Raw genomic sequence first — 14,205 nt, 5'->3', positions numbered from 1 at the left:
GGGAAGTGGTTCAGAGGTGACAGGATACCCTACAGTCACTCCTTACCCAAGGATTCTGGGTCTTCAAGTTGTACTAAGCAGTGAGCAAACTGTTTCACCATAAGCTGTTAGCCACAGCCACTCAGAACGAACAGGCTGTTTGATAATGAGATTTGTGCTGCAGCCTAAAGAGGAAGGCAGCCGGCCTGATTCCTTCCTCTAATGTGTCTATTTTAATGGAGTTCCTTGTTAGTGGCTCATAGAAAGTGTTTTATCTGCTCAGATTCTGCTGAGTAAACCCCATAGCAAAAATCCCTAGGTTCAAATTCCCAAGTAACCCTTTGTGTGTGTTTCTGGTGAGGGGGAATGGGAGGGTGATTTGCTTTTCCACCTGTGACATCCCATTCTTCTGCCTCCTTGGCGTCTGACAACCACAGGCTCTAAGATGTGCAGATGATGAAGCCCTGCAGATTGAGGACAACACTAAAGGACTAAAGGGGCCACAAGTGACACTTTCAGACAATACCCGATGGAGTAATTGTTTGGTCAATGACGTTTTAATGTGAAATCATTCCTAAAAGTTGAGTTTTAGAAGGCAGAATGACTCTTCCTCAACTGCCCTTCCTAAACCTGAGTCTGCACTTTGCAGGAGAAGTTGGATGAGAATCAGCTTAATTTGATCCAGAAAGTGTGTGAGCTCATCGGCGAAGTAAGAACAGAAGGGATTGACAACATGAAAAGCCTAAAGAAGAAGTGGGGCTCTGCCAGGCCTGATGAAGAAATGAAAGAAAATCCAGCCAAAGTATGTGATTTCACTTAAGAGTGGGGTATCAGCACTTCATCCTAGCGTCTGACCCTGCCGCTTGCTTGGGTTGCATTCCTGTTCTGTTTCCCAGAGAAAGCCTGTATCAGGCATTTTAAAAGGGCAGTGGGGCCCACTGCACAATTGTCTCATCTTTTGGAAGGCATGTTTCTGACATTAGGATTTATGTCCTTCCCGAGAAAAGTGCAGAGGGCAGCCTTTTCTGAAATTGAGCCTTCTAAGCAGGAGCAGCTGCAGGCCTTGGAGCAGGACAACTGCGCCCTGGCCGCCCTGGTGCGCAAGCTGAGGAGCCTGGGCCATTGGAGGCTGGTGGTGCAGCAGGCACACTTCCGGGGCCAGCTGAGCAGGGCTGAGAAGGTGAGTGCTGCGGGAGGGGGGCCCCGCCTAGCCAGGGGGAAGGGTGGCACTGGCCTCCCTGAATGCAGCTGCCGCGCTGGCGTCAGGGAGCAAGACCGACAGACCCTCTTAAAGAATCTGACAGTTGCGGATTTCCTGGGAACTGGCAATATCAGAGCCTGGGGAGGAATAGGAAACAGCCAGGAGCAAATGGCAAAGAAACAAATGAGAGGACAGATCAGAGAGTTTAGCACAAGGAAAGGGAAAAGATGGAGTTGGCAAACTTTGTCAAAGCACTGCAAATCTTTGGGTTTCGAACATGATTATCAGTGGGAAATGCAGTAACAGTAAGTTGAAAATCTGTTTTAAGGAAAATTGAAACCAAAGCACATATCAGTAGTGGTTTGGAAACTTTGACTTACTGTTTCCGAAAGTCTTTATTTACTCTGATCTGTCACACTGTTCTTAACTGAAGTTAAGGAGGCAGTGGCCAGCGGGAGCTCTATGCTTCCAGAAATTTCAAAGAATGATGGGTGATGGTTCAGAGACTGCTTGTGAAACTGAAAATGTGGAAAGGAAACTCATATCCTACCTTACTGTGTTTGGGATGTTCACAGGAAGCTGTGCAAACTAAAAAAGAGTGTTTGAACATCAAGCTAATGGCTGAACAAGAAGTGGTTTTATTTCGTCAACAGCTATTGGCTCTAAGGCAGGCCCTGGCTAGGGCTCAGGCGGACAATGTGAAGATGCGCAGGCAGCAGGAGAATCAGGTATCTGAGCTCAGAACCCCTCTTCCTCCCTCTCTGTGAACACGTTCTGGCCAGGAGACGTGACTGAGCTGCCTGTAGCAGTCACCAGAGTGCCGCAGAGTGAAGCTGAGCAGACGGCACTGCTGGAGAAAGAGGGCCTGGACCCCAGCTTCCCTTCTCCCTCCTTTCCAGCCCAGAGATCAGGGGCATGGCCAAAAGGCTTTTGTTGTTACTCATATTTGGCTAAAATGGTGAAATACTGCTCATATCTAAGATTGATCGCTCTCTCTCTCTCTCTCTGTTTCTCTGAGTATTTTTTTTTTACCCAGAGAGCATCTGGGGGTCTGAATCTCTGCCTCTAACACCTTCCTTTCATGCTCCAAGAATGTTTTCTATGAGTGTGGTCCAGCCATCAGCATTATGCCCCAAGCAGAGAGTCTTGGTTCCTTTCCTGGTGACCCACACTAAATCTTAATTTCAGACGTTACTGCTGCTCTAAAGAACTGGCACCAAAATAAAGGCTTTTTAAAATCTAAGCTCTTAATAACTGTGCCAACCCTCTGAGCATAAATGAAGCAGAGACCTTAGGTTTAGAGAGACAACAGCTGAGTTTAAATAACAGCCTAGGAAACAGCCTGGGCGTATTTTAAGACATAAAATATAATCTGTTCCTTTTGGACCCTAATTCCTCCATTATGGTGTGCCAGTGAGCTATGATGTATAATTATGTGAGGTCACCCTACAAATATTAATCCTCATTATTAACATAATATTATAAGTAAGGATCAACCTTCTGGTAACTGTTGATTAGAAAAATTTCAGAACAGAACCAAATTATTACTGCTCTTTTCAACCATCTGCAACCTGGCTTTTCCCAGACTTTTCTAGAAGTCAAAACAGAGGCAAGATTAGTGCCTGCTTTGCCCACTCTCTGTACGTATTGCATCGCCCCGTTCTCCCCAGGTCTAGCCCTTCCATTGCTATCACGTGATAAAGGTGTAGCGACACGCAGATGCAGTCTGTAGTAAGTATGACTGTTTGGCCTTGCTGCTGGTTGGCACAAGACAAGACAGAATGGCTGGGAGGTAGTACCTGAACCCAGGAACACGTCACACGATTCTGCCCCTGGGTTTTAATTGAGGGGACAGTTGTGTTGGCCAACGTGTCATTCCCTCTGCTGAGAAAGACCATGTGCCTTTCTCCTTTCCTTTGGCTGTTTCCTGCTGCAGGCACAGTTGCTGAAAGAGTTAGAACACAGAATGACCCAGGAAGCTCTCCGCAGGCAGCAGCTGGATTTAATGAAAGCGACCAGCATGGAGAAGCTCTTAAAGGATGTGGAGCAAAAGGAACAGCACCTGCAGCTCCTTACTGAAGATGCCAAGAGGGCTTCTAAACTAGGCCAGCTGCAGCAGAAGAAAATTCAGAGAGAACTCCGACAGGTAACTCCAGTGAGAGGTAGCAAGTCAGGGCGCACCAGCCAGAGTGGTTTCCTTCTTGTCCTCTCCACACCTCTCTTGCCTCCACAGCAGTGTTCCTTACCTTGGTCACTCCCAGGAACAACAGGGAAATGGAAATATCTATACCTGGGTGATTGTTCAAGCTGCTTGTGAGCAAAGATGGTGGCTTGAGTGCCATGAGGCCCAGAATCTTGGCATGTTTGTCACCCACTTGGAAAGCGTATTTCCACATGGCTCTAATCTTTGAGCTAGGAGGGATCTTTTAGAAAGTCCTGACAAGTAATCTGGAAAAGCAGCAAGTATTATTGTAAGGGAATTTTATTCATGGTGTTTCTGGAATTGTAGAAATAAAAAAGGAAAGGCTGAAGTGGTTTCCAGACCCAGCATGTTCTTCAATATACCCCACAGCAAAAAAAAAAAAAAAAAAAAAAGGAAATAATGTACATGTGGACTAATGCAAGTTCCAACAAAGGAGACCACAGAATGAAATTCAACACAAAAGGAGAAATAAAAAAACCAAAACAGCACTTTCTGGGGCAGGTGTTTCACACATATTCATTGAACAAATAAGTCAATTAATTCCCCAGATATATTAGGAAACAGAAATCAGGTTAAATGAAGGAAGTCAGTAAGGGGAATTTTACAAAATAAATGACCAAAAAAGGATTAAAAAATGTAACCTCTCACAGTTCAGGAGGCCAGAGTCTGAAATCAAGGTGTGGGTCCCTCCAGGCGGCTCAGGCAGAACCTGCTCCGTGGCTCCCCTGGCTGCTGGCGGCTGCCCACAGTCCCCGGTGTCCCTCCACGGGCAGCTGCATTTCTCCATCCGGCCTTCTTCCCTAAATCTCTCTGTGTGAGCGTTTGTGCTCGCTCCACTGTTTATGAATTCATCAGCATTCGATTTAGGGCCCTCCCTTTAATCCAGTACGACTTCATCTTAATCACGTCTACAAAAACTATTTTCAAATAAGGTAACATTTTGAGGTTCCAGGTGTCCATGACTTGGTGGAAGACACTATTCAACCTGTTACATTATTACTTTTTCATAATTAAAAACAATTAGGAGATGATAAGAAATAAATTTAAAAAGAAAAAAATGCCTGTGATCTATGCAGACGAGTCACTTTGGACATAGAGACTCTCTGACCAGTGGACTCTGGGTCAGGGGTGCAAGGGGAGAGCAAACATGAAGTTGTCTTCTGGACGTGGGCCTTGTGTCAGGCCTGGAGATGGTGGTCAGTGCATTCCCTGCAGATGATTAGTGGAACTTAGAGGTCTGGGAGAGAGATCAAATCTTTGCCTGAAGCCATGCAGGGGTCCCACAGGCACTGGGGCTTGGCCTACAAGGTCCTCTGTGAACTGGTTCCTCTCCCCTCCCTGCTTCTCCTCTGATAAAAGATAACTTTTGTGAGTAAACTTCTATTGTAAGGGGATAAAGTGTTCCAAGGGCTGCCTCTGTTCCTCACTGATTAAGTTCTTGACGTTCCTGGTGCTGCTGATTTTCGTAAGGCTCAGTTGAGCCTGACCAGGAATTTTTTTATATTCCTGGGATAGCTTTGGTCCCACACTCTCCCTGGCAATCCCCCTACCACACCCTTCACAGTGAACTGATGGAACAGTTCTGCTTCCCAAAAGCATTTCTGCTTCTCAAGCACTTTTCCACTCAGGTGAGAAGCCGGCTTGCCCATGAGCGTAGTATGAAGCTGGATGCTTTCCAGTGGGTAGAAGAGCTACAAAGTCAGCTTAATGATGCTGAGCAATCCTCCACCCAAAGGAACTCACCTGGAGGTAAGGATACCCTCTCTCTGGGTAGAATAAGCTCCCAGGGTCTTGGGTGGGGATTGAAAGAGGGTCCTGGGGACTAATGATAACAATCCAGTGGCTATTAAGGGAGTGCTTCATATTTGTTGAATGAATGAATGAACCTTTATTCTCATTTGCAGTTAGAACTTTCTATTTTAATTCACCTTGGAGTATTGATATTCTGTATTAAAAGGTTTCAATCATAAAAACTAGTTCAAGTTGAAATATGTCACCTAAAGAAGACTGAGTACATCACTAGATTTTGAAGCAAGCTAACACCTTAGGAGAATAGAGGAGTAGAATTTGCCATCCTAATGTGTCTCTTTGGCATAAAGTTTTAAGCTGATTATTTTTGAGAAAAAGCAGACATGGGAAGGGAGTTTCCCTTTTGTACAAAATGTTTACAGTTTTAAGAGCATCTCTTTTTTTCAGTACAAAGAAGAGAAGGATGACCAAATCTCTAGAAATTTATGGAAAAGACAAATCTGTGTAACAATGTTACCCTTATTTATTGTGCTTTTCCTGGTAACCTCTCATAACTGACTTTCCCCTCCTCAACATCCTCTTCTGTCTTTAGCTGAGGATGGCATTTAAGTTGAGAGCTTCAGGAATGCTGCCAAATTACTCAGTTTTCCTAGGCCTCTCCTATGTGCTTGTTGTTGTTCAGTCACTAAGTCAGGTCTGACTCTCTCTGATCCCATGGACTGTAGCCCACCAGTCTCCTCTGTCCTCCACTATCTCCTGAAGTTTGCTCAAATTCATGTCCGTTGAGTTGGTGATGCTATCTAACCATCTTATCCTCTGCTGTCCCCTTCTCATTTTGCCTTCAATCTTTCAGAGTCTTTTCCAGTGAGTCAGCTCTTCACATCAGGTGGTCAACATTTTGAAGCTTCAGCTTCAACAATAGTCCATTCAGTGAATATTCAGGGTTGACTTCCTTTAGGACTGACTGGTTAGATCTCCTGCAGTCTAAGGGACTCTCAAGAGTCCTCCAGCACCACAAATGGAAAGCATCAGTTTTTCAGCCTCAGCCTTCTTTATGGTCCAACTCTCAAATCTATATATGACTACTGGAAAAACCATAGCTTTCACTATACAGACCTTTGTTGGCAAAGTGATGTCTCTGCTTTTTAATATGCTGCCTAGGTTTGTCATAACTTTTCTTCCAAGGAGAAAGTGTCTTTTAATTTCATGGCTGTAGTCACCATCTGCAGTGATTTTGCCCAAGAAAATAAAACCTGTCACTGCTTCCACTTTTCCCCCCTCTATTTACCATGAAGTGATGGGTCTGGTTGCCATGATCTTAGTTTTCTGAATGTTGAGTTTTAACCCTGCTTTTTCACTCTCCTCTTTCACCCTCATCAAGAAGCTCTTTAGTTCCTCTTCACTTTCTGCCATTAGAGTGGTATCATCTGCATATCTGATGTTGATATTTCTCCCAGCAATCTTGATTCCAGCTTGTGAGTCATCCAGCCTGGCATTTCTCATGATGTACTCTGCATATAAGTTAATTAAGCAGGGTGACAACATACAACATTGTCCTACTCCTTCCCAATTTTGAACCAGTCTGCTGTTCCATGACCAGTCCTAACTGTTGCTTCTTGACCTGCATGCAGGTTTCTCAGGAGACAGGCAAGGTCTCTAAGAATTTTCCCACTGTTTGTTGTAATCCACACAAAGTCTTTAGTGTGGTCAATGAAGCAGAAATAGATGTTTTCTGGATCTTCCTTGCTTTCTCCATGATCCAACGAATGTTGGCGAATAAACTGTTGTGTGATTTTCTCCTGTTAATCTCGTATCAGTTGAGTTCTTAGACCAGCCAAAAGAACCTAGAAGGGTAAAGGAAAATTTCTTCCTTCCCGAGAGGATACTAGTGACCACATTTCTCAGATGTTATTCATAAAGTACATTATGATTCTTGGGTCTTAGGGGTTTGAGGAGTCCTATGGAAATGGCAATCAAAACAGCATTCTGGACAACACAGTCAGTGAGCAGCAATGGAATGGAGGCCAGAACCTGGGATGTCTCTAAACTAGCTTCCTCTTCTGTAAGATGAGGACTAAATAAATTCCAAGTTCTCTTCTAGGTCTATCAAAAATATTACCCAATCAACAGCTACAATCAGCCTATTATTAACGTCAGCTGGGCCTTTCCTTTCTGTTCCATAGCCCAGCCTGGTGGTTGACAATATGGACTTTGAAATAAGACAGCGAAGGTTCAAATCCTGCCTCTGTCACTGCTAGCTGTGTGACCCTGGACAGGTTAATTCACCTCTCTGTAAAATACCCACCTCAAAAATGAATTCTGAGGACTCTATGAAACAGTGGGTGTCTGTCACAGAGTGTAGTAACACTAGGTCATTGTGCAAATGTTTGTTATTATACTTTCATACATGTGTGTCCTCCGTTATCTCTGTTTTCTTTTGGCCACTTACAGTGGTGTGAATGATGTGAGCAAACACTGTCAGAAGCAGAAAGATCATTTTCAAAGGTCAAGATAGTTTAGGTTTTCTAAGAAAAAGGCTGGACTTGTTGGTAAAGCCCAAGGGTACCCCCTCCCTGCCCATGCCTGCAGCCTGGGCCCTAACAGTGGGACTGGCGTCCCCCACCCAAGCCCAGATCCAAAGAGGAAGAGTGTCAAGAGCACCCAAGGGCCCTATTTTGACCAATCACCCTGAGTGATTCTGTACCTTCCACTATCCTCTACAGACTACCTGGGGTTTTCTGTTTCTCCCTTTCCCCTCTGCCTCCATATGCCTCCAGCCTAGCCAAACATCTTTTAAATCCTTCTCTGAGTTAACACGTCCAATCACACTGCCATCTGTGTCCTCTAAGACCTGCGCATTTACATAGGAGGACCAGAGTCAGGCAGGAGGCACATGGGGAGAACCCTAATTACCAGGATAGGAATGCAGCAGGAATGAAAGAGAAGCCTCTTTTTCAGGAAGCAGAGGTAGAAGTTACTCGCAGGTCTCAGCCCCCATCTGTCCCCTTCTGCAGTGACGGGAGGGGGTTTGCTCAGGACTTTCTACACGTTGTCTGTTGAGGAAGAAATGCACAACCTGAGAGTTGTGATTAAGGTTTATTTGAGGAGCTTACTAGAGTTTTTGCTGAAAAAAAATCATGTATTTGAACATTATAACAGTACTGCAAATCACAAAAAAACAAGTTAATGATTTTAGTGTTTCTCTATGTATGGGAAGATGCAAGAATCTTATTAATAACTGAGTAGTCTTTCATTGTAGTATATACATATACACCACATCTTCTTTATCCACTCATCTGTTGATGAGCACTTAGATTGCCTTCATTCTTGGCTGTTGTAAATACTGCTTGCTATGCTATCTTTTCAAATTATAGTTTTCTCTGTGTATATGCCCAGGAGTGGAATTGCTGGATCATGTGGCAACTATTTTTAGCTTTTCAAGGATCCTCCATACTGTTTCCCATAGTGTCTGTACCAATTTACATTTCCATCAATAGTGTAGGAGGGTTCCCTTTTCTCCATACCCTCTCCAGCATTTATTATTTATAGACTTTTTGACAGTGGCCATTCTGACTAGTATAATACCTCAGTGTAATTTTGATTTGTATTTCTCTAATAATTAGCAATGTGGAGTATCTTTTCATGTATTTGTTGGTCACCTGTGTGTCTTCTTTGGAGAAATGTCTATTTAGGTCTTCTGCCCATTTTTTTTATTGGGTTGGTTTTTTGTCATTGAGTGTATGAGCTGTTTGTATATTTTGGAAATTAAGCCCTTCCTTGTCAATCATACCCATTTGCAAATATTTTCTCTCAGTTTGTAGGTTGTCTGTTTTATGGTTTCTTTTGCTCTGCAAAAACTTAAAGTTTGATTAGGTTCTATTGGTTTATTTTTATTTCTGTTGCCTTGGAAGACTGACCTAAGAAAACATTGCTACAATTTCGGAGAATGTTTGACTATGTTCTCTTCTGGGAGTTTTATGGTGTCATGTCTTGTATTTAAATCTTTAAGCCATTTTATTTTTGTGTATGGTGTGAGGGAGTGTTCTAATAACTTCATTGATTTATATGTAGTTGTCCAGCTCTCCCACCACCACTTTCTGAAAAGATTCTCTTTTCTCCATGTATATTCTTTCCTCCTTTGTCAAAGATTAACTGATCATGGATGCATGAGTCTATTCCTGGGCTCTATTCTGTTCCACTGATTCATGCGGGCTTGATCAAGGCTTGTTTCTTGAGGACTGACTTCTCTCTGCATCTCTGGGCCCTGAGCATGCTGGGAGCAGACAGGAAGTAGAGCCCCTTGGGAGGCAAGATGTCTGCCACCTCTGTAGCTTCCGTCCTCCGTTCAAGCTCACATGGCAGGAGTGGGGAATGGGGAAGGGACTGGGCTGACTCAGGTCATGTGACCAATTTTGAACAAAGCACCGAAGCCAGAGACTGAGATGCCTGGTAGGCTTAGGCCCAGCTCACATGTTCTCATGGAGCTGACAGGAAGGTCAGCTCACTCTCTCCTCCTCTTCACAGCAACTAGTTTATCTTATTTATTCTTAATTTGAAGTATTATTTACAGTATGTTAGCTTCAGATATACAACATAATGATTCAGTATTTTTAGAGATTATACTTTATAAAAAATTATAATACAGCAACTATTTTAAATCTCCATGGTCTCTGCACTGTCCTACTCCTCCCCTATCAGATGGGAACTCCCTCTACTTCTTGTCCCTGGCCTAACTAAACCTAAACTCAGCTGCTTCTCCTTCCTTCCTGTTAAAATGGAAAAGGTGTTCCTTTTCCTCCCTGGGACAATCACTGTGATCAGCATCCCATGGGCTTCTATCATCTCAGGGGCCTTGAGCTAATCTTTATACATTCATATTTCCCACCCATCTATCCTGATCTTGCAGTGAACAATGACTTGTTGAGCATGTATGTGCCATTAGCATAAAATCCACCATAAAATTAATATCTGATCAGTTGCTTGAGCCAGAAATCGGAAAGCTATTCTTCCTTACCCTGCAAACCCAACTAATTACCAAGTCCTATTAATGTGAATATCTCAGTTTGTCTACTTCTACCCACAGGTTCAAGTAACCCATCATCTCTTTCACTTGGTCATAGACGCTCAGGCAAAAGACACTATTCATGTTTTGACATCTTCACTCAAAACAGATGAAGCTGAATCAGATACCCATTTTAAGCTCTGAAATTTTATGAATTAAACCTAGACCTGTACATTGCAGAGATATAATTTAGCATTTTTCACATTACAGGCCTTATGTCCCAAGCTCACTACTCCCTAAGTTCTGCTTCCACATCATCCAGATACACCCAGCAACACCTTTTAAAGACTCAACTCATGGGCAGCAAAATAACAAGGATTCAAAGGCCAAAGACTGTAAGTAATGATAAATTTGATTATATGAAACAATGAAAAATATAAATATGAAATCATGGATTTAGGGTCACTTCAAAATTACATTAAAAATTGTGTATCAAGATCTTATCTCAATGGTTGGATCTTAGAAAATAATATTCTGGGTTTCTCACTAAGGGAATTTGTCCATGAATTATTGCTGAATCAATGTGTTCCTGCAGGAAGGAGGGTCTAGGGTTTCCTATTCTGCTAGCTTGATGGCATCACTCCTCAATAATAAAATTCTAATGCTGAAACAAGCCCAAAAACACTTACTCAATTAAATTCAGTAAATGGGTGTGAAAGTCAGTACAACACCTGGACATGGTCTCTCAATTTTTTTTTTCCCAATCATCTACAGTAATTAACTAGCAGTGCCACAGCCTTTGCGTTCCCTGGCAGCAGAAATAATTTCAGAAGTCAGCCTTAAAACATGTGAGAAATGCTTGGAATGCAGGTTAGGTTGAAGTATAGCACATATTTGAAGAATTTTTCTTTAACTGTTTCACCTCTTAGTTCATGTAAGACACCATTTGAATCCTCTTTCACAACCTTCTCTATGCTGCTTTAATAAGTATTACACTCTTTGCTCCATTGTTTTTCAGAATTCCCTCCAGAGAGGTATATATCTAATCATCACACTTAAGAATTCCTCTCCTCTTACCTTGAGAAAAGTTAAGAGGAAAAAATATGATCATTGTCAGAAAATATGCCATCCTAAGGCCTCTTTTGAAGCCAATGGTCTAGTTATTGGACCAAAAGTTTGTTGCAGTATTTCCAGACATACAGTTAAAGGGAGACACACAGAGAGGGAAGAAGCAGGTCAGGAACATACCCCACTGAGAACCTTGACCAAGTAAGGCCACATCATCAATGCCTGCCTTTTGCTTGACCCACCAATCTCTGTGCAGTCATCTTTCACCAAAAGGTGACATTCTACTACATGTGTATTTGCTTCTGCAAAAGCCCTTTCCAAAAGGAAGCGATGTTCTGTTGACCTGTATGGGACCACAATGGCTTTTAAGCTTTACTCTATCCCCATTTCACTCCCCAAAACAAACGTTCCTTATGGGGCAGGTTGCTGATCACGACTCTTATGGTTGAGCAAGTTGCTAAGGAGCTAAGTACATTAGCGGAGATGCACTAGGTTTCAGATTTAGAAGGGTGATGGTCTAAGACCAATTGTTGCCTACATTACCCTATTAAATAAATAAACTGTAATAAGTAAGGAAGTGTCTTATGGGCCCATTGGCTTGTGTATAGTAGAGACCACAGGCAAAAAGCCAGAGGTCCAGGAAAGCCACAGAATCACCTGGAACCTCTTCAAATCTATCTAAGGTCTGACTTCTTAAACAAGGTCTATGAGACAAGTCGGATAAATACAGACTGGGAGGAATTTATAGAGGGCTGAAATATAAGACCACCACTGATCTTCTTTTAAAAGTAGCACTGCACTAACATAAATGATAAAACATTAAGGAATTTATTGATTTCTCCAAATATATCTTTCCTTCCTTAGCTGGATATGACTCTCCATTAATGGATTCATCCCTGACTAGTTTCCTTTATAAACAAGAGGCAAAATATGTATGACAAGGCACACTAGTTTAACCCAGACTGAACCAATGATCTAGGTCTCATTAGTGACTTGTAATGATGCTATAATTATTAGTCATCACCTTTTTAAAAAGGCTCTAATACCTACTTATTATTTTGCAGGTACCTATTAAACACAAAAAAAGAACTGACGATGTCTTCCTACCCAATGTGGCAGATACTGTTCAACTTTCAGCTTTTCAAGTTTAAACAGCTCCATCCAGAATCCCATTTAGACCTGATTGGTAATCATATAGCCTTTTTCCAAGTTTTATTTCTGTAAGAATTTGAATGAATAAAAATGATTCTAAATTCCATTAAGCCTTTTATCTAAATTTTACCATATGTGAAGATTGTATGGAAGGACTGAGATTATATTGTGAATGTCCCAAGTGAAGTAGGATTTGACCCTAAATTTTAATAGTTGATTTGCATTTCTACATCCTAGGCCTTGCCTCTGGTCAACCAGCAGCCTCTTAATATGGGTTCTAGAGTTACTGATTAGGTGGGAGAGCCAAGAGAGAGGGCATTGCTGGCCAGACAGTATTTATTAACAAGTGAAAAACCAGGTCAGAGACTAATCTAAGTAAATCTAAAGCACTTATTTCTATTTGTTTCACTTAAGAACACCATTCTCTCAAGTCTTTTTATTCTTCCTACAAACAGCAAAACCCTCTTCAGATTTTTGTAAAGTCCTAATCCAAGTCTTTTTGTTGAGACAGGAAAATTTATCTTGGGTAAAGGAATAAACATCAATAAATAGATAAATGGAACAGATCAGAGAAACATATTTTACAGACATAAACATATATTAAATATCTAAATGCACACACACATGCACATGCAAATTTATTTCTGAAAGAACATAAAAAAAGGAAGGTTGATGACTGAGATCAAAACTAAAAAATCAGCATGACCAAGTAAGACCACTTAAGTTTCTCAGGTCCAAATTAACTCTTGTCTTCTATCAAGTAATGAACCTGGACCCTGCATACATGTCTTCTTTACCACCAGGCAGGATGTTAAGCTTTGGCAGTAGAGGGTGCTGGAGGAAGAAGGGTTTCTCTTGGGTTCGGGACTCCTCACCTAGGCAGGCACCTGCAGCTTTTGCCGTGGCCAACTCCAGTGGTGCACGCAGCTTCCTGGTGGAGCACCACTGGCATAGCACCTCCTGTGAAGGGGCTCCTCCCCTGCCCCCGCCCCACCACCCCACCCTTCACAGCTTCAGTGAACTCTACTATTCAGCCTTGGCCACATCCTCTCCAATGAAGTGTGGATATAAGCACAGGAGGGTAGTGATGCACAAGGGTAGTGATGAAATAACAAGTGGTAATAGTAAGTGGAAGGACAAAGAAAACATTCTGATCTGCTGGCAGGAAATGGAAGGCAATCTCAGTGTGTTAAAATTTTCAAAGTGGAAACCCTGGGCGCAGGTGTCCACTTTTGTGTGCTCTAGAGAAACATTCACACATATAAGCAAGGTGGCAGGTACCAAGATATACTTTAGGAAACAGTAAAATCTACAAATTACAAACAACTTAATTGTTCTTCAGTAGGTAGATACTTACAATAGTCATACTACATACACCAACAGAGAATTTAGGAAATTGGCATAGCTAATGAGTGAAAAAAAGTTGCAGGATAATACTAAAATAAAAACCCACCATTATGTATTTTCTAAAGGTATGTTTAGTTGTGTGTATATAAACGCTGAGGGGGACAGTTTACCACCAAACCAGTTCTAGTAATTATCTCTGGAAAGCGGAGAAGGACAAAGATGGGGAAGGAGCTGGGATGATCAAAGCAGTAATAGTTTACCTGTAATAGTTTAAGAAGAAAAAAAGAATATGTATTTGTTACTTAAATAATTAAAAATGAAGACTTTAAACAGTGATTTTCAACACACTGGACTTCAGCCAAAGGACACTGATCCTTGAAAAATAGGAAACCACCAACCCAGCTTACTGCCTTGAATTTCTAAGCCATGATGCAGGAAGGCAACACCTAGGCAGAGGTCAGTGGACTTTCCTGAGATGAGGAGACGGAGCTGAGAGTTAAGGGA

General features: G+C 42.2%; 1 protein-coding gene across 1 annotated transcript in view; it reads left to right on the top strand.

Annotated features, from left to right (window-relative positions):
• Positions 1–12,405, top strand: part of LOC122685359 — a 185,834-nt gene extending 173,429 nt beyond the window's left edge. The window contains exons 42-48 of the mRNA XM_043890064.1: positions 629–781; positions 1,028–1,159; positions 1,756–1,908; positions 3,117–3,326; positions 5,012–5,132; positions 10,405–10,529; positions 12,267–12,405. Coding sequence (XP_043745999.1) covers positions 629–781; positions 1,028–1,159; positions 1,756–1,908; positions 3,117–3,326; positions 5,012–5,132; positions 10,405–10,529; positions 12,267–12,353 — 981 coding nt within the window. The 3' untranslated portion in view covers positions 12,354–12,405. The remainder of the gene's footprint in view (positions 1–628; positions 782–1,027; positions 1,160–1,755; positions 1,909–3,116; positions 3,327–5,011; positions 5,133–10,404; positions 10,530–12,266) is intronic.
• Positions 12,406–14,205: the final 1,800 nt, after the last annotated feature.

Source organism: Cervus elaphus, chromosome 28 (genome assembly GCF_910594005.1).
Source record: "Cervus elaphus chromosome 28, mCerEla1.1, whole genome shotgun sequence".
Taxonomy (NCBI): domain Eukaryota; kingdom Metazoa; phylum Chordata; class Mammalia; order Artiodactyla; family Cervidae; genus Cervus; species Cervus elaphus.
The sequence above is the reverse complement of the archived record's forward strand: the minus strand, read 5'-3'. Positions and strand labels throughout refer to the sequence as shown.